The sequence below is a fragment of the Diplotaxodon limnothrissa genome, linkage group LG18 (genome assembly GCF_057381915.1).
Source record: "Diplotaxodon limnothrissa isolate DT_005_m linkage group LG18, D_limnothrissa_male_GT1.1, whole genome shotgun sequence".
NCBI classification, from domain to species: Eukaryota; Metazoa; Chordata; class Actinopteri; order Cichliformes; family Cichlidae; genus Diplotaxodon; species Diplotaxodon limnothrissa.
In genome coordinates, this window is record NC_140613.1 from 4,996,029 (window position 1) to 5,014,264 (window position 18,236).

The 18,236-nt window shown below is 39.2% G+C and overlaps 1 protein-coding gene across 3 annotated transcripts in view; it reads left to right on the top strand.

Moving 5' to 3' along the window:
• larp4b (La ribonucleoprotein 4B) overlaps positions 1-18,236 on the top strand; it is a 56,283-nt gene that overhangs the window by 944 nt on the left and 37,103 nt on the right. For all 3 annotated transcript variants that reach the window (XM_085378894.1, XM_085378895.1, XM_085378898.1), the window contains exon 2: positions 9,973-10,106. In XM_085378894.1, the coding sequence (XP_085235020.1) occupies positions 10,026-10,106 (81 nt within the window). In that variant the 5' untranslated portion in view covers positions 9,973-10,025. The remainder of the gene's footprint in view (positions 1-9,972; positions 10,107-18,236) is intronic.

Sequence of the window (18,236 nt, forward strand, 5' to 3'; positions counted from 1 at the left end):
TCTCCACTGGAAGTTGTTATGTTTTTTGACTTGTCAAGTTGATCCAAACAAATGCTTCTCGAGTGTGTGTGTGTGGATGGACGGAGGTACACGCTGATTAGCAGCTGATTAGCAGCGTTTACAGACATCCAAGATGTCTTGCGACCATCCTCCACCAGCGGTAAGCAACCGACTATAAATACAGTCCTGTGGACCACCCTTGCATTTTTCACCGGTAGAGTTGAACCTCGGCCTTGTTTTAGAGCACCGGCTGGGGGTCATAAATCACCTGAAGTGATTGAGCAGGGTGGAAACACGACAGGGGAGGAGTGAGCAGAGCTTGTTTTGGTTCAGGCCCTGTCTAAACCTCATGATTGAGTCACTGCATCTGTAGAGGAAATGGGATGTGGTTTGATAAGGATCACTGTTTGTTGAAGGGTTGTATTGAGGGGTTAAAGTGGGGATTCGGGGGGCAGCCTCAGGTGTAGTGGTAGCGGGGTTTCTGGACTCACAATGGGCATTTTTTGTTATGAGAAAAGCGGTTGGTCTGCATCTAATTACTTAACAGACATCTCTTGTTTTCTGGTGTTTTTGTGGATTTGTTCACAAAATATGTACTCAAGGTTAAGTAAATTAACCCACCCTTTAAAAACATTGCTTATTAAAATGTTTATTATCAGTATTGTCGTTTTCCTTTGGAATAACTTTGAAATAAGTTGTTTAACATTGTCTGTATTGTGTGCTCTGAGGTCTGTACTAGGAAGCAGAATTTGGACTTGAGCAAGATAACTTCAGGTGTAACTCTGGGTCTTTGGGGTTATGTAGGTATTTTTGTTGTTAAGGCGATACATCGCTTGCTCCAGAGCAGCTTAAGTTCAAAATAAGAATGCTCAACAGGTACGAAATAACTATCCATTTATCAGTCAGCTCTTTAGAAAGTGGTGCTGCTGTGATTGCTCTGACCTCGGGCAGGAAGGATTGTTTCTACATGACTAAACATCTGCACATTTATTCTCTGAAAGAGTGACACAATGAATACACACAGGTGAGGTTTTTGTGTCTCTAAAAGTACTTACTACAAATACCACTATAGCTGGTCTCCTCACTGCAGTTATAATAACAGCAAGATGAAAATAACTAGTGGCTAAAGGTGATAACTGCTGAACCACTAACCTCTAACCATGCAGTTCTTATGATAGATATAAGATTTGGAGCTTATTCTTATATTAAGTTGCTCATTCAGTGCAACCTCTACCATAGTAGAAGTTGCACTGAACAAAAATATTATTCTACTGCTGTTAGTCCTCTTTAACCATGGGAGACACAAGAAGAATATTTAAAGTACACAAAACATGGATATGAATGAAAAGTTAATGCGCCCTCTGAATTTTGGGGGAAAAAGCAGAAAAGAGAAGCTGCTGCAGCAGGTAAACCAGAGTTCCACTCAAGTTCCACTGTAGACTGTAAAGGTGTTGTGTAGGTCGGATGTGGGTCCACCTCTGCAGTGCTGCCGCTGTCCTGTGGCTGTGCACCAGTGCAGATGCAGGGCTGAGCTCGATTAGACAGCTTTATCTCTCTGTGGCAGTATCATGTCTTAGAATTATGGGAATTGATTAATCTTACCCTGGACATACTCTAAAGTTCTCTTCTTCATTTGATGAGCATCACTCATAGAGACTTGAGGAACACATTTATTCCTGTTTAAAACTATTTTAAAACAATTTGTTTTGTTAGGAAATTTGAAAGTATGTGTCCACCAACCAAGCACCATCACCAGTACTGTTTTATTTTATTTTTTTAAAGGATGGTAAACCAGTATTTTTAAGTAGGGTTTAATTTACTGAAACTTAACTTTTTGTTTGTGAAATCCACAGAAACAACAGCAGCTAGCATAAATAGAAGTGACGTTATGATGTTATGGTGACCAATGCTGAGAGTATTCTGGCACTTTGAGGCGTCACATTAAGTAATTTCCTAATTCTAACCGTGGCTCTGGCCTTTCTGTGTGGAGTTTGCTTGTTATTCCTGTGTATGTGGGTCCTCTCCATGTTCCTCCCACAGTCCAAGGACTGCTTATGTTAAATGGTGATTGTAAATTGGCCGTGGATGTGAGGTAGATTAAATGTGGCCTTGTAGTCTAAAGCTCTTTGAGAGGGCAGCAAGAGTTGAAATTTGCTATAAATGTGTTTTCGCTACAGTTATATGCATACCAGTCGTGCTTATGCATAGGTGCGCATTAAAGGTCCACTCTATGCCAGCAAAAATCCTACACACTAACCAATATGAATCCTGTTTTTAATTTTTGGTCTTTATTTCTTCACAAACTGTTTATTTTATTTTATTGTTTAATGTTCAGGCTCCATCTGAAAGTAAAAAGTAAAAACCTGAAACTTTTTTGCACACATCAAACCCCCCCCCACCCCACCCCTTTCCATCTTTAATAATAGAGCTTTGACGTGGTCAGGCTGTATTATCTTCGTATTTTCTAAAATTATAATTTTATCTGAGTCGGTCAATTTTGCTCTCAGCACACTTATGATTGTGATTGGTCAGATGCTGCCAGTGTTAATTAGATTAAGTTGATTAAGTTGGCCTTTGTGTAATCAGTTGGCCTAATTGTTGATGTTTGGTGTAGTTAAGCCAGATAAAATAAAGAGATCTGGGCATTTTGTTATGCCTTTTGTAAGTACAGGTATAGTTGGAGTTAGAGTGGGATTGGCTGGGGGGGGCTCTCTAAGTTCAGGTACAGTGAGGGTGAAATAAGCAAGAAAAGAATTTGTCTTGAGTTGTTTCTTTTTGAGCAGGCAGTTATGAGCCAGCCTATGTGTTTATCCAAGTTCAATTTGACTTAATATTTATAAGCTGTTACTTTAAACCACAGTACTACACACTACCAGGTTAGGCTGCCTTATTGCTGTGTGATTAATGAAAATTACATTTCACTTACAGTTTTGGCTTCTCACAATTATCCATGTTAAATGTTTTGACAGACTGATAATATTTCAGTGACGACCTGTAGAGCGACCAAAGGGAAACGTCTCTGGTCTGGAGTTTATCCTGCATAAAGTAAATATCACACTTGGCTCACTCTCAGAGTGCAGGTGTTTTCTCTAAAAGGCAGTTTGTGTGTTGGTTGAAGGTGTTGTCTCAGGTTAAAATTACAACGCTGTGGGCATGAGATGTATTCCTGCTGGCTGCTTAAAGCTAAAAAATGTAATTGTTGCTGAATTGGAGAGAAATGAGCTTCTTTAATTATATTTTAAAATAAACTTCTGATTTTTTTTTTTTATCTGGATTTAATTTAATTTTAAAATGGTGTGGGTGTGGGCAGGTGTGAGTTCTCTTCTTAACTACTTGCCACAGGAGGGATTTATATGCTTTTGAAATAATGAGTAATTCAAATTGATGAGCAATTAGTGAGTTACTGTGCGTGATAGCAAAAACAGAATTAAGAAAAACTCAACTTGGTTAATATTTAGATGACATTTGATGAACAACAGCTCCCAGCGCAGGACGCAAAATCGTCATCTTTACTGTTTTTGAGAGCAGCACAGTTCACACCAGAGGTGTGGACTCGAGTCACATGACTTGGACTCGAGTCATTAATTTTATGACTTTAGACTTGACTTGAAAAAATGTTCTAAGACTTGTGACTTGACTTGGACTTTTACACCAATGACTTGGGACTTGAATTGGACTTGAACCGGTTTACTTGAAAAGACTTGATATTTTACCCCAAATATAAAATTTAACATGCATATTATATGGAGATTGAAAATGTGACGTCATTCACGGGTAGAACCGCAAAGGATTCTGGGAACTCGTGGCAAGCGGTACTAGCGCACGCAGGCTTTCAATTAAAATCAGTCACACAGCGATAAAAAGAAACACAAAAATGTCAAGAAGCCGTTGTATTATTAACTGCAATAGCCGGTCGCATGACAGCCACGGGAAGCCGACGGGTAAAGAGATCGGTTGTTATCGGATTACGTCGTTGAAGAGAAATTGTTCGAGCCATGTTTCCGAAGTAACAAAGAGGCGACTGGATTGCAGCCATTCAAAGATCAAATATAACGTCCTAGAACACTCCAGCTCACAGGTTAGTCTGCTCCAAGCATTTACACAAAGGTCAGTCTGCTGTTGTAGTTAATGCGTCATTTTTCTTAACATAATTGGTGATATAGGTTACAAGCAAGTCTGGCGCTGAACAGAAATTGTCGCGCTATGCTCCTTTGTTTATTGTGCATAAATAGTGAATTGTCCTGACACAATATTGCGTTTCGCTTCTGTTATTATGGTACATTGACAAAAACATATACTTTTATTCACAGGATAAAACAGGTTTTTTGTATCACTAATTGCCCAGTACGATTACAGCATACAGTATTATTGTCACTGCTACATTTCTGTGATGCTACCAGAAATTATTTCCACTACTAATTAATTACCGTTGAGCTCAAAGGTTATATTAATAAACGGTTAACGAATGTGTATTTATGAAGACGATTTGTGAGACTGGTAAACTTATGATACGTACGATGGTCTTTCGTTCTACACGGTGCATTTCAAGGTGCATATATGCATATAAATATGCTAAGATGAGATAGCTGACTTCATCTAACTAGCAAATGTTTTCCAGGCTACGTTGGTGATACAGTTTTTTTTTAATGTGTATGATATTTTTGTCATGCGATTTTAAAGCCGGTCCTACAACCGCATCCAAGAATAACATGCAGCGTATCTCAGAACTGTCGGTGAAAATTATTCTTGGAGCTAAGTTTAATTGAGCTGCATTTTAAAGAGGTGCAATTTCACAATTTGTGTATATTTTCTAAGTTCACTATTTTGTCATGTGTTGAGAAAAACACAGATTTTAAAATTACATGGTCTAATATTTACATTTAGCATAACTGCAACATTATTTTTTCGTTTGTTTTTTTTAAAGACTCGAAAGGACTTGAAATTCAAAGTTTCAGACTTGTGACTTGACTCGGACTTTTACACCAGTGACTTGAGACTCGACTCTGACTTGCCTGACATTACTTGAGACTTGAGGATAAAGACTTGAGACTTACTTGAGACTTGCAAAACAATGACTTAGACTGTGTGAACCAGAGGTGGGACCATTTTAGGACAAAAGCTGTCCAACCTTTCTGTGTATTTACTCTTACACAAACAAGGCAGAACATGTTAAATGTTTTAGCTGAATCAATTGGACTGATGCTTTACCTCAGTAACATTAGTATTACCAGTGTGAGGTTCCTGAAGTAGTTTAAAATAGTTTACATTAATGTCACAACAACTGTCATTTTCACAAGTTCTCCGTTTCCTCTGAGTGGTTCTTTCAGTTGATTCATATTTACATTTGTGGCTAGTGATCCAAGTTTGCATGCTTTCAGCTTCATGGTGTGCGATAGTTTCTGACCAGAGTGAAAAGGTTGTTCTCACTACTCTAACACAAGCATTGCCCAACCTTTGGGCTAAACGAAGAGTATTTTAGCTGATATCACAGCCTGGTAGCTATGTCATTTGTTGTGCTATGGGTCAGCTTATATATCAAGTAGATGTAGATCTAACAGGTTCATAATATGATTTCAAGTTTCTGCACAAAAGTATTGAATTTAAAATTTGTTTATAAATTTGGCGGCCAGCAATCATGAAAACGACACAGTCCGGATCAAACGATGACTATTTTTGCTCCAGCAGGAAGCATTTGGTCCTCCACAAAAGCAAAGCCTGATCAGCTCGAGTCAGGATGATTAAAGGAGAGCTTTAGCTCGGTAAGATCTCTCTAGAGGAAGTAAAACTACTGAGGTTTCTGTAAGTGAACCTGTGGAAGGATTATTAGTGTTTGCCTTCAGCTTCTTTTATCTCCAGAGTGCTCACAGGCTTTCACATGGTCTGCTTTCAGCTCTGTGCCGCTTGCCTCGTAGGTGCAGTGCAGAACATCAGTTCAGCGTTGCCTGTTGCAGTCTTCGCCCCCATCTGTACCCCAAAAGCTTCCTGCAATTCATGTAACATGGGCTCTGCCAACAAAAATGGCTGTTAGGGTGTTTTAGGGACAGACTAACACCATTTTTCTTTTCTTTTTTTTTTTTTCCCTTCCTTAAGCTGTTTACCAAATAAGCTCTTACGGTGTCTGTAGTTTTAAATCTGCAGAAACCGTTTCAGACCACGACCCTTTCTGGAAGAGCTCTCTGAGGTGAGCGTGGTTCAGCCTCAATTGGAACAGGCAGTTGACCAAAGGGCAGCTGACATAGACAAGAATGAGACTTTCTGGCTTTAATCACAGCACCAGGGTTTTTTTTTTATTTATTTATGTGCGTGGTGATTTTTATCAGAGGTAGAAGTTCAAATCAGAACGTCAGCATTAAAGAGCAGTAGTTCGGAAAAAAGGCTGCCAAGACTTTGTTGTGTCAGTATGTCAGTCCTTTAAATGTGTGACAGCAGAAACAGAAAAATACATCACAGAGAATTTGGTACTGAAGCACACAAGGTGACATGAAAACCCAGAACCCCCACACCCAATCGTTGGGTACTGGCTTCCTATTTAGTCCAAAAATAATAAAATAATAGATTTTGCATGACTTGTCAGCTAGTTACACACTCGGGTTGTGTGCAGGTTTCAGTTGTCAAACCGTTTTTACAATGTTAGGTGCAAAGTTTATCACGCAAACAGATGCTTCAATTATTGATGTGAGTTGATGGAGGCTTGTGCTATGCCCCATTCATCACAGCAGCAGTGACACTGTGTCATTATGTGGATCAAAGGTCACCGGCTTTACAGCCACACCATTCTTTTTCTGCTTTGTATGCGAACACAGCGAGGGCCCGTGTCAGGGACAGGCGCCCGATTGTTGGGCGGATTATCACCGCTTTACAAGCAGGACAGAAAAGAAGGTGTTTCCAGTGGTGTTTTGTTTTGTCCCCCCCGTTACACTGAGGTCAAATGTTGTGGAAGTGATCATCCAATCGGGCCTTGGGGATGACAGAGTGATGTCGAGAACTTGACCTACAAAACCTCATGACGTTTTACTCGTGTATAAACAGAAAGCAAAAAGTGCAGCTAAGCGTCCTTTTTACGTGGAAAAGAATTCAGGGAGGCAGGGCTTGATGATGTAAGTGTTTTGCTCGCATTTGTGGCTAAAAATAGATGCACGAGGACAATAAAAAGTATTTAGGAGTGTATGTTCAAATATTTAGCCAGAAGGATGGAGCGTTGTAGCACTGACAGGGGCAGTTGTTAAAGCCCATAAGAGTCCTTCATTAGACCGCCTGAAGAAAAGTGACATTTTTGGCTTTAAGGAAAAGCTGTTTGTTTAGTCTGCTGCGAGCTGTAAATTTGGTAAACTTCAGGTTTATAGAAGCTATCCAATCTCTCTAGCAGACTTACCTGCTATTACAGTTATTTTAAAGCTTTAATAACAAATATTGTCTTACACATTTAGATTTTAAAAACATAGCGGCAAACTAAACGGACAGCTTTTATTTTGACTTATCTTTGTGCGTTTGCTTTATTGCTGTGTGAAACGAGAGAGCAGTGGATGAGAGCAGCTGAAAAGATTATTTTCTTCACGTTTGTTGAGCAGTCGGTCCAGAAAAGACTGTCACAATCACGGCAGGTAATAATCCAACCAATGACGAGTGCTGCTCCTGTTAACTGAAGAAAAACATTTTTGTTTTAATGCGCCTGCTTTCACCGCCTCAGAGAAATGAGGCTGAAGATCAACCAGAAATTACACACATGATCTGTGTCAGTCTTATTGTTGGTTTATTATCAACCTTTCTGTTGAGACAGCAGATTACAACATTAGCATTAATCATTTTTAATCACTCACATGCTGCTAACTGATACAGACTGCAGTTTTTAGCCACATATGTGGAATATGATGATCATTGCCACCTTCTACGATACAGTCTTATCAGAATACTTCACTCATGATATGACAATTTAAATTTTTAAAAATATTTTGCGATGAGTATTGCAATAACACATACTCTACTTTTTCACATTTTGTCAGCTGCATTCTTTCAACACATTTGAAAAAACCCCCGATCACATTCTTTTAACTAATTTTTTTCAGTGATGTCCTCAAAGTTTAACTTAGCCAGTATCTGTTTTATCCTATAAGATAAAGTTATCACACTTAAGCTGTTTTCTTTTCTTTCTTCTTTTTTTTTTTTTTTTTTTTTTTTGCTGCAAAAATTCGACTGTTACGACAACCTGCCATAAATGCTGCCAGACAAAGTCTGTGTGCTCTGTCTGCTATTGAATGGGGTCAAGTAGGCAATTAACTGTGATAAACCATTGACAAGCACATATCTGCTGCTCTCTACATAGACAGAAATTCACATTTAATTAATACATTTCCACTCTGCAACCTTGCTGTTCTATAGGCATATAAACCAGAATACAACTAGCTGGCAGCCTGTTGTGTTGAGTCCCCTCGAATCCTGGTCATTGACAAAGACTCATTTAGACTCATGGCAACTTGTTGGCAATCTGTCTCATTTATGAATTAGCAATTATTTGAAAGCTTCCAACAATTTTTCTGAGTTACTGCAGTCTGTCAAAGTTGCAACTTTGACAGTTTGTTGGTATTAAGATTGCCTCCTATCTGGAAATCTGTGCAATCGCCCTGCCATCATAAGTGGTCATGAGAGTGCAACAGCATCAAGCTCTGGGCAAACATTTTGTTACCACGAGTCTTAATCTGTTGCAGAATGTGAAAAAATTCAATACAATGATTTCTTTCTTTCTTTGTTTCTTTATTTGATTGGCCCAGATTATTGTGTTTCATTACAATACAGATTTTTGGTGTCTCTGTATAGATACAATACCACCATAACAAAATATTGCAATGCTACTATGTATCTTTTTAAAAAAAATACCCCTAATAAAAATTGTCAAAAGAGGTTAAAAGTTCACTTTTTTTGTGTGCCCCACAAGCAGCAAATGTAGCAGGTGTTAAAGATAGAAAACTGTTTACTTTCTATGGATGCACCTGTTGTTTTCAACATAACTGCATGATTGTTCTATGCTGGGATGCACCATCACACACGTACATTTTTTTTTTTTTAATTTTATTTTATTTTTAAAAGTGAGAAAAAACCATAATGTTAAAATTCAGTCCTACAAGCATGAGTGCTGGTAAACCCATAAAAGCACGAGATAAACATCAGCACTGTCATCAGTAAATGTCAGTATCCACAGGCAGCAGGAAATGGAAAATCCTTTATTGAATGGGAATATAAAATACAAAATTTGACCTTGACAAATGCAACCGTTCAATAAAAACAACAGCACAAAAGAACAATTACACATTTTATTTAAATAACTGGCTAAATATTAAAGCCTGCATCGTTTAATGCAAAAATGGCCAAAACATGGCCAAACTGTCGACTAAACAAACAGCTGCTAAATATGAATCAAAGCCACGTTGTGTAATCGAGGCCTATAAAGTAGATGGGTCTAATTCGCCGGTTGTTTCTGTTATGAGTTTCAGAGCTTTTTGTGTTACTGTATTTGTATTATTGCTAATTGATAGCTTTTCTTGTACATTGGTGTGACATACTTTCAATGTGTCAGAACAAGCTGACGTTTGATTTTTCACATTTTGTCATCACGACTGTCTGAAGTGTCTGAAATTAGAATAGTGGCCTCCGTACATGTCATTAAGCACAGATTGAAATGGTTTGAACAACAGCATATTGTCAGTTTTGCCATTACAATTTTAAGAGAAACAGCAACGTGTTGGTAGTTTAAATTAGTGTAAATTAAGTCTGTGCGAGGAAAATATCCACACATGCACTGATTGTTATTCTGTCCATATACAAGCATTAAAAACAATTTGTGTGAAAAATCAGATTTAATAACGCAACTGTCAGACACTACCTCCTGACTCCTTTGTCTTACACATGTACCAGCTGATGATACGCTGATAAACATCCGTTGTTGACTCAGACTTGTTTGTCCCTTCTGCCCCCCTGTAGCTTACTTGGTGACACAGAGACTTCTCCCTGAGGAGCCAAGAAGCAGACGGCTCATGACTTCTGACCAGGACACGAAAGTTGTAGCTGAACCACAGGTGCAGCAAGTACAAGAGGCAAAAGAGAACTCTCATTTGGTGAGTGTAACGTGCAAACACTCATGTTTTTCAGTTGAGCTTTACACCACTGTGCTGTTTTTACTGGAGCCACCTGCTCGGTTTGTTGTAGTTCAATACTGTTCCAGCATGTGTTGAGCTTGTATGCAAACACAGTCATTCAGGGAGTTGTAGCTGCACTTAAACTGAACAAAAAAGGTTGGAACTGATCCTGTTTTTGGTCTGGATACCCTTTAGCTGAAGAGCCAGGCATATTTCTTTGGATCTTTGGCCCTACAAAGGCGTGATTGCTGACTTTCAGCAGTCACTATTGTTGAGCGCAGAAATTTACATGCAAATGTAAGCAAACTTGGATCAGTTCTTGGCAGCAACTTGAGCAGCGCTGTAGACGGTGACTACAATGAAAGATTTTTAAAAACAAGAAAGAAACTGAGGTGGAGCTTAGAGTAGAAGGAGAAGGAGGGGTACACAGTAACACGCTGACCTGGCCCGTGTTCCTGTTCCTCTAAGTCAATAAAGTTGTTACACGAATGAACCGTACAGAAACAATTTGGTTTATGTTGTTTCCAGTTCATTAAAATAATCCATTTGACTGATGGAAAACATGGCGCACAGTTTTTGGTTGCATCAGGGACATTTTCACACTGGTTTTCAGACAAAGTTTGATGTCTGTGTTAAGGATACACAACAGCTTTTCATTAATATTCAACAAAAATGTCTTAACGAGGGCACAGTACTAAAGCAAATACATTAGGGCTGTAAATGCATATTCTTCGTATGATTATATATTTGAGTGAGTCTTTGTAAAACAGATGTTTAAATGTGAAAATAATAGATTATGGGGTAAACATAGATTTGAGCAGAGCCTTACCAGCTGGAGAGAGAAATTATTTTGTCCTTTAAACAGTGTCATAAGTCATCAAACTTTTTTTAATTTATTTATTAAGTTTTTTGTTCTATTAACTCTTTTTTATGCTGATTTTTATGTGTAAATAACAGTTAATTACTGCATGAACAAGCCTAATGATTGGACCCTTACATCTGATCTACAAACTGGCTCAGACCTGGAAATCACAATAGTTTGATTCTGTGTGGAGGTTTTGGATTCAATAATGGAGCCTGTACAGCTTTGACAGCATTTAATTAATAAAATTATTTTTGATGATGTAAGATCACTTTTCTTCAGGCCATATTTATCTTTTTTTGTAGCTTTTATTTTATTTGCCTTGTTTATCCATGTAAAGCACCTACACAAATGCTGAAATTAAAAATTAGCCAAAAACAAACACAAAAAATCAAGTTCATGTACATTTGAACAGTCCCAGGCCAGTGCAAGTCTGCCTCTAAGCAATTTATTCAAAATCCTTTATTTTAAGTCCTTTCTTTACTTTGTATGACAACCCTTTGTCCCAGTCTTGGAGAAAGTATTCTTTTTTTTTTTCCTGTCTGAGCTTTCACATCAACAGAATCTCCTCAACAGCAAACACCTCATTCTGTAGCTTGGTGTTTCAATCCTTAGTCAGTGTTTGGTGATAATTTTCTTTGCTGGTGTCAGATATGTCCTTAGGATATACGTCCCTTAAGACAACTCGAGTATAGGATCTGAAATGATCTTGGAATCATATATTTCACCGAGTCTTTCACCAAGCTTACCTAGAGCTGAATGAATCCCAGTTTTATTTTCCCAAATGTGAGTGTGGTTTGGTTCCACATGACCACATTTTCATAATTTCCAGCATGGCTGTTTAGTGTTTGTCTGTTTGCTTGTAATTTGGAGCATTAAAGTTAACAATCTGGTTCTTCCAACTAAATTCCCTCAATTTCAGTGATTGTGTTGTTGATGTGTTATCCACATGTGGTATCAGATCTCTTCTGGGATTTCTTCATCCAGGTCCCGTTTGAATTTATTTTTCATATATAAGGTTATAATGTATGTCAGATGACAGACACTAGTGTGGGAACTGTTTCTTGGTAAGATGTTCCAAGTGTCTTTATAACAGGATGCATTTTAGCCTAATTTATCTTTATGCCATTTATGTTGTAATCCCATATCATGGTTTTGTACACAAAGCCATGTTTATAATTTTTAATTGTAGGATTTTATATGTGATGTCCAGATCACAATCCTTATAGTTTGTGTTGGAATAAGTGAAAAACCTCTGCATTGCCGCAGACAGCCTGTAATAGTTTATTTTTAAATCTTCTTCGTTTCTATGTCTATGCCCTTATCACACTTAAGCTCACATCATAATAGATTTTACCTGAATATAAATACTATACAATCTGTATTTTATATTAAAGTGCTGCCGTGCACTACTTTAGAGTTATTCTATAATGGGCGTAGCAGTAAAGATACTCTAAAGGTCAGTATTCATGTCGCATTTTCATAATGTCACATGAGTTGTCACAGTGAATTATCTTTTGTGGGGATGGCTTTGGGGCTGTACCATAACATAAATTCTCAAAGTATCGAAATCTAAAAAACAAAAACCTCTTTTTCGTATGTAACAATGGAAATAAATATAATTTAATTTTAAATCTTGGAATATTCAGTTTTTATTTCTGGACTTTGGATTACCTGTCACATTTATTTATCTCTATGGATGTATTTCATGGTAAATCAGCCAGAGAAAGTTTAAGTTTCTCCAGCAACAGCCTGCCTACATTAAACTACATTGGGGGGTGGGGGTGTATCTCAAACCAGCCAAAATGGCATCATAGCTGCCACAGCCTGCTTTCCACTGCAGCTGATTTCCCACACTGATTGCATATAATAGATGACTGTTCAATAAAGAATCGGGAGGCAAAGAAAAAGGCAACTCTTGTAACTAAATAACCATGACCTGTTTTTGTTTCTCACTTTTCATGGGCCTGTAGCAGTCCTATTGATCATAGCTGTGACATTTTATTTCTCGTTGAAGCGTGAAGGCCAGACACATCAAAGTTTGAGTCCTGTCTTTAGGTAACATGTTATTTTTTTTTTAGTAAAATGACTGAGTGGGTCTGACTACACTGTTTTTCTATGACAGATGCTTTGAAATGTTCTAATGTAATAATCATGGTTTTCATTTTTACACAAAAGGGTTAGAAAACTAATTTAAAAGTCCTCATCGGTTTAAAACTCGGGATTGAGTCTTAAGTGGCTTTCCTGCTTAATATTTGTAAGTTAAAAAATAACACAGTATAAACAGATGTGGTTTCTTCTTTTTAAACACAGAGAAATATCTCAAGTTCTCTACACGTTGTATATTAAAGATGAATCACACCGATCAGTCAGTTTCGTTCTGTGGTCTGCACTGACTGAGCCGGTGCAACGTGTGAAGTGTCATTAACGTACATCTGGGTGTGTCTGAAATTGCAGAAGGTCACCGTGGGTGTCAAGCAGGCATTTCCATTATCCGAGTTCAAGTCAAGCATAATCTTTGTTTGCCTCACAAAGATTATGCTTCCCATTAGTACTGTTTTGGAAAATCTTCCGAGGGAGGTGGCACCAGGATTTGTGGCCTCTTAAAGCCTTCCATCATACAGAATAAACAGTTGCATCTTGTTGCAGTCATCGGTCGTTTTGCTCTTTTCACACGAGGTTAGGAAATGTAAATTAAACACACAGTTTAAAAATAACACATTAGCTCTCTGCTTGAATTTTTCCCCCCCAGATCTCCCACAATATTGTCTATTGGAACAACCCTATGGCACACAATATTTGTGAACTAATAACTCCACGTTAATAAAATATACCGCTGAACAACCTGCTGGGTAATGTTAGTTCGCCTGGTAGCCTAAACAGTCTGTGCTAACAGCTGTGAAAGGCTCCATCCATCACAAGGTAGATGTGACAATGTAGAATGATATGGAGAGCAGAGATACTTTAAATCAGCCTCAATGCCCGGTGTCCTGCAGGTTTTAGATCTCACCCTGGATTAACACGCCTGAATCAAACGAGTAGTTCATTACCAGGCCTCTGGATAACTTCATGACATGTTGAGGAGGTAATTTAGTCATTTAAATCAGCTGTGTCGGATCAAGGACACATCTAAAACCTGCAGAACACCGGCCCTTGAGGCCTGGAGTCTCCCCCCCCACTCCTGCTATAAATCAACCTATAAGAGGTTTTTGTTTTTGTTTTTTTGTTTGTTTTTTTTTTAAATCCCGGGCAGGGCAGTTGCTCCACGCAGAGCATCTGGGGACCCGAGTGTTGTGCTACGAAGCAAGATCAGTGGGTTCATGAAGTATGTAGAGCTTCTCTAAAGGTGGACTTCACTCAATCATTATAGCAGCTAATGCTGAACACAACCAAGTCATGATTAGGGATGGGTATTGATAAGATTTTCACGATTCGGATTCCATTTTCGATTCTGTTTAACGATTCGATTCTTTATCGATTCTTTTTAAAAAAGGAGAACACTAAGGTCGATTAGCTTAGAACTTTGTTTTATATCTGCTCTTTGAACAAGAGAGAAATTTAGGAGTAACATGGCCTTACAAACCCAACAGTGAGATCTTAAAAGATCCAGCCTACGGCTCTACAATGGGGTGTCACAGGGTCCCCAGGAAAAAAAAATGTAAATGTAAAATAATAAAATGAATATTCTTCTGTGGCAATAACAAAGTATAACATCAATTATTCTGTAGCAATTACACAAGAATATCCAGTAATGTCCCTGCCTACAATTAAACACATTCACTTACCGAAAATCGGGGCATCTGCTGTGGCAAATGGGTTCAAGCCTTTTACCACAAACTTAGTCTCTGCTCTGTGACATTCGTCTATCCTGGCCTGAAAGGAGACGCTACCGGTAGACTGCAGCGAGAACTGCCAGCATCTGAGCCAGACTCTGTCTGTCTCTCTCATCATGGTCACCTAAATGCACAGTAATGGTTTTGTAATGAGGCAGATCGCGCTAAAAACACGACATTCATTTAAGGTCATCGCGGGTTTTGTGAGCAAATGCTTTTGCATATTCGTAGTGTTTCGTTTAAGGGAGAAAGCATCTACTTTGCAAGTATTGCAAGTTGCCCTGTTGTCATCCGTTCTCGCAAAGTATAACCAAACTTTTGAGCGTTTGAGCTTAGGCACCGTGTTTCCTGCCAGGTAAATGACGCTCCGCAACGTGGTGACGTCATTCGGGGCGACTGGAATCGATAAAGGAATCGTTTGCAAAAATGGCAAAAAATTCCAAGGAATTGAAACAGTGGGAACCGGTTCTCAACAAGAACCGGGTTTCAATACCCATCCCTAGTCACGATGAGTTTTTTTTTTAAAGTCGCCTAACAGCAACATATCTTCTCAAGTCTTTATGCTTAAAGTGTAATATTGATTCTCAGCTCGGCAACCTGTTGAGCCAGACCTCACTAACACCTCTAGATGAAGGCCAGCACTAGAGCTGCAGCACTGCAAGCTGCATGTGTCACATCGTCCCTGGAATTTGCATGTAGCTAGGTGTTGATGTAGAAAATGTGTAAATGTTTTTATGCTTGGTCCTTGTCTGTTGCCCAGTATTAACACTTCATGAACTGCAGCTACGAGAACACAGGTTGGAAAGTAATTATTTTAATTTGTAGGTTTTCACTGAGAATAATTAATCAATAAACTTTATTTCACTTTGATTTGGTCTAAAACTGAAGTAGTTTTTCTTTGCTGCAAGAAAGACACATGCTGTCACCTTTTGCTGTTTATTTCAAAGCTTTTTAAAGATCACTTGTCTTACTGCTGACATCTTTGTTTGCAGTAGACCATGTTAAGCTTTTGTTTTTGTTTGTTTGTGGAAGTCGTGTTTGACCACCACCAAATTGATACAGTAAATAAACATCGGAAATCCAAAAAGGCTTATAAGGATCCATATTGACTTTTATATTGGTGTGTACGTAAACTGAATTGTGGAAAAACTGCGTCTCTTTTCATTATACTTCAACAGTACTTATGTTTGACAGTACTAATAGCCCACCAGCATGGTTATTTTCACCCTGAAATGCTGCCACTCTGCTCCTTATTTATATGCTAATTATTTTTCATTGAAAACCTTTGGACGTGCATTCAAAAAATACATTTCAAATTTAAACACAAAATGTAACTGGACCTAATATTTTTCCATTTCTGATCACTTAACATTGACTGTTCCACAAGCCTTTCGGATCAGGAAGTGAGAATGAAAGCATCCCAGATTTAAAGCCTGCTGCAAGGGAGAAATACTGCCAGAGCTAAAGTGGTTATTCCTGTGTGTCTTCCTTTTATCAGTGACTCTGCATATTAGCCCTCAATCTTGTCCCCAGAGATTCCTCAGTTCATCTGCACGACCTCTATGCTTTCGTAGGGAACTTCACAGCTCTGCAGGTTTGATTGACAGCAACACATGCGAGCCTGTTGGGGCTAAATGTGGTCACTGGGGTGGGATATTACAGCAGGCTCTGACCAAATACTGGTAAATTCTGGCTGTGACAGTAAATACGCCTTCTCTGTCGTCCACTTAACCAGCTGCTGCTTTTCTCAGGCCAGACGTGTCTGGTTAGACTGAAGGTGGGCGGTGAGGTGTAGTAGCTGTGAAAGCTAGATTTAAAAACATAAGTTTCCTATTCCTCCCCCGGTTGGGTCGAACTGTTTTCCTGAGAAGCGTTTGTGCCACTTTTCTGGTGTGGTGTCTGGCTCTCTTGGCTGGTGGTGCTACACGATTATTGGTTGTATTAGGGTTGGGCAGTGTGGTCCAAAAATAACATTTTAGTGCTTGTATCCTCAATGCAGGCAGAGATGTACAGTGGGGCAAAAAAGTATTTAGTCAGCCACCGATTGTGCAAGTTCCCCCACTTAAAATGATGACAGAGGTCAGTAATTTGCACCAGAGGTACACTTCAACTGTGAGAGACAGAATGTGAAAAAAAAAATCCATGAATTCACATGGTAGGATTTGTAAAGCATTTATTCGTAAATCAGGGTGGAAAATAAGTATTTGGTCACCTCAAACAAGGAAAATCTCTGGCTCTCACAGACCTGTAACGTCTTCTGTAAGAAGCTTTTCTGTCCCCCACTCGTTACCTGTATGAATGGCACCTGTTTGAACTCATCATCTGTATAAAAGACACCTGTCCACAGCCTCAAACAGTCAGACTCCAAACTCCGCTATGGCCAAGACCAAAGAGCTTTCGAAGGACACCAGGAAAAGTATTGTAGACCTGCACCAGACTGGGAAGACTGAATCTACAACAGGCAAGCAGCTTGGTGTGAAAAAATCAACTTCGGGAGCAATCATCAGAAAATGGAAGACATACAAGACCACTGATAATCTCCCTCGATCTGGGGCTCCACGCAAGATCTCATCCCGTGGGGTCAAAATGATCATGAGAACGGTGAGCAAAGATCCCAGAACCACACGGGGGGACCTGGTGAATGACCTGCAGAGAGCTGGGACCAAAGTAACAAAGGTCACCATCAGTAACACACTACAACGGCAAGGAATCAAATCCTGCAGTGCCAGACGTGTTCCGCTGCTGAAGCCAGTGCATGTCCAGGCCCGTCTGAAGTTTGCCAGAGAGCACATGGATGATACAGCAGAGGATTGGGAGAATGTCATGTGGTCAGATAAACCAAAGTAGAACTTTTTGGTATAAACTCAACTCGTCGTGTTTGGAGGAAGAAGAATACTGAGTTGCATCCCAAGAACACCATACCTACTGTGAAGCATGGGGGTGGAAACATCATGCTATGGGGCTGTTTTTCTGCCAAGGGGACAGGACGACTGATCCGTGTTAAGGACAGAATGAATGGGGCCATGTATCGTGAGATTTTGAGCCAAAACCTCCTTCCATCAGTGAGAACTTTGAAGATGAAACGAGGCTGGGTCTTCCAACATGACAATGATCCAAAACACACCGCCCGGGCAACAAAGGAGTGGCTCCGTAAGAAGCATTTGAAAGTCCTGGAGTGGCCTAGCCAGTCTCCAGACCTCAACCCCATAGAAAATCTGTGGCGGGAGTTGAAAGTCCGTGTTGCTCGGCGACAGCCCCAAAACACCACTGCTCTCGAGAAGATCTGCATGGAGGAATGGGCCAAAATACCAGCTACTGTGTGTGCAAACCTGGTAAAGACCTATAGTAAACGTTTGACCTCTGTTATTGCCAACAAAGGTTATGTTACAAAGTATTGAGTTGTATTTTTGTTAT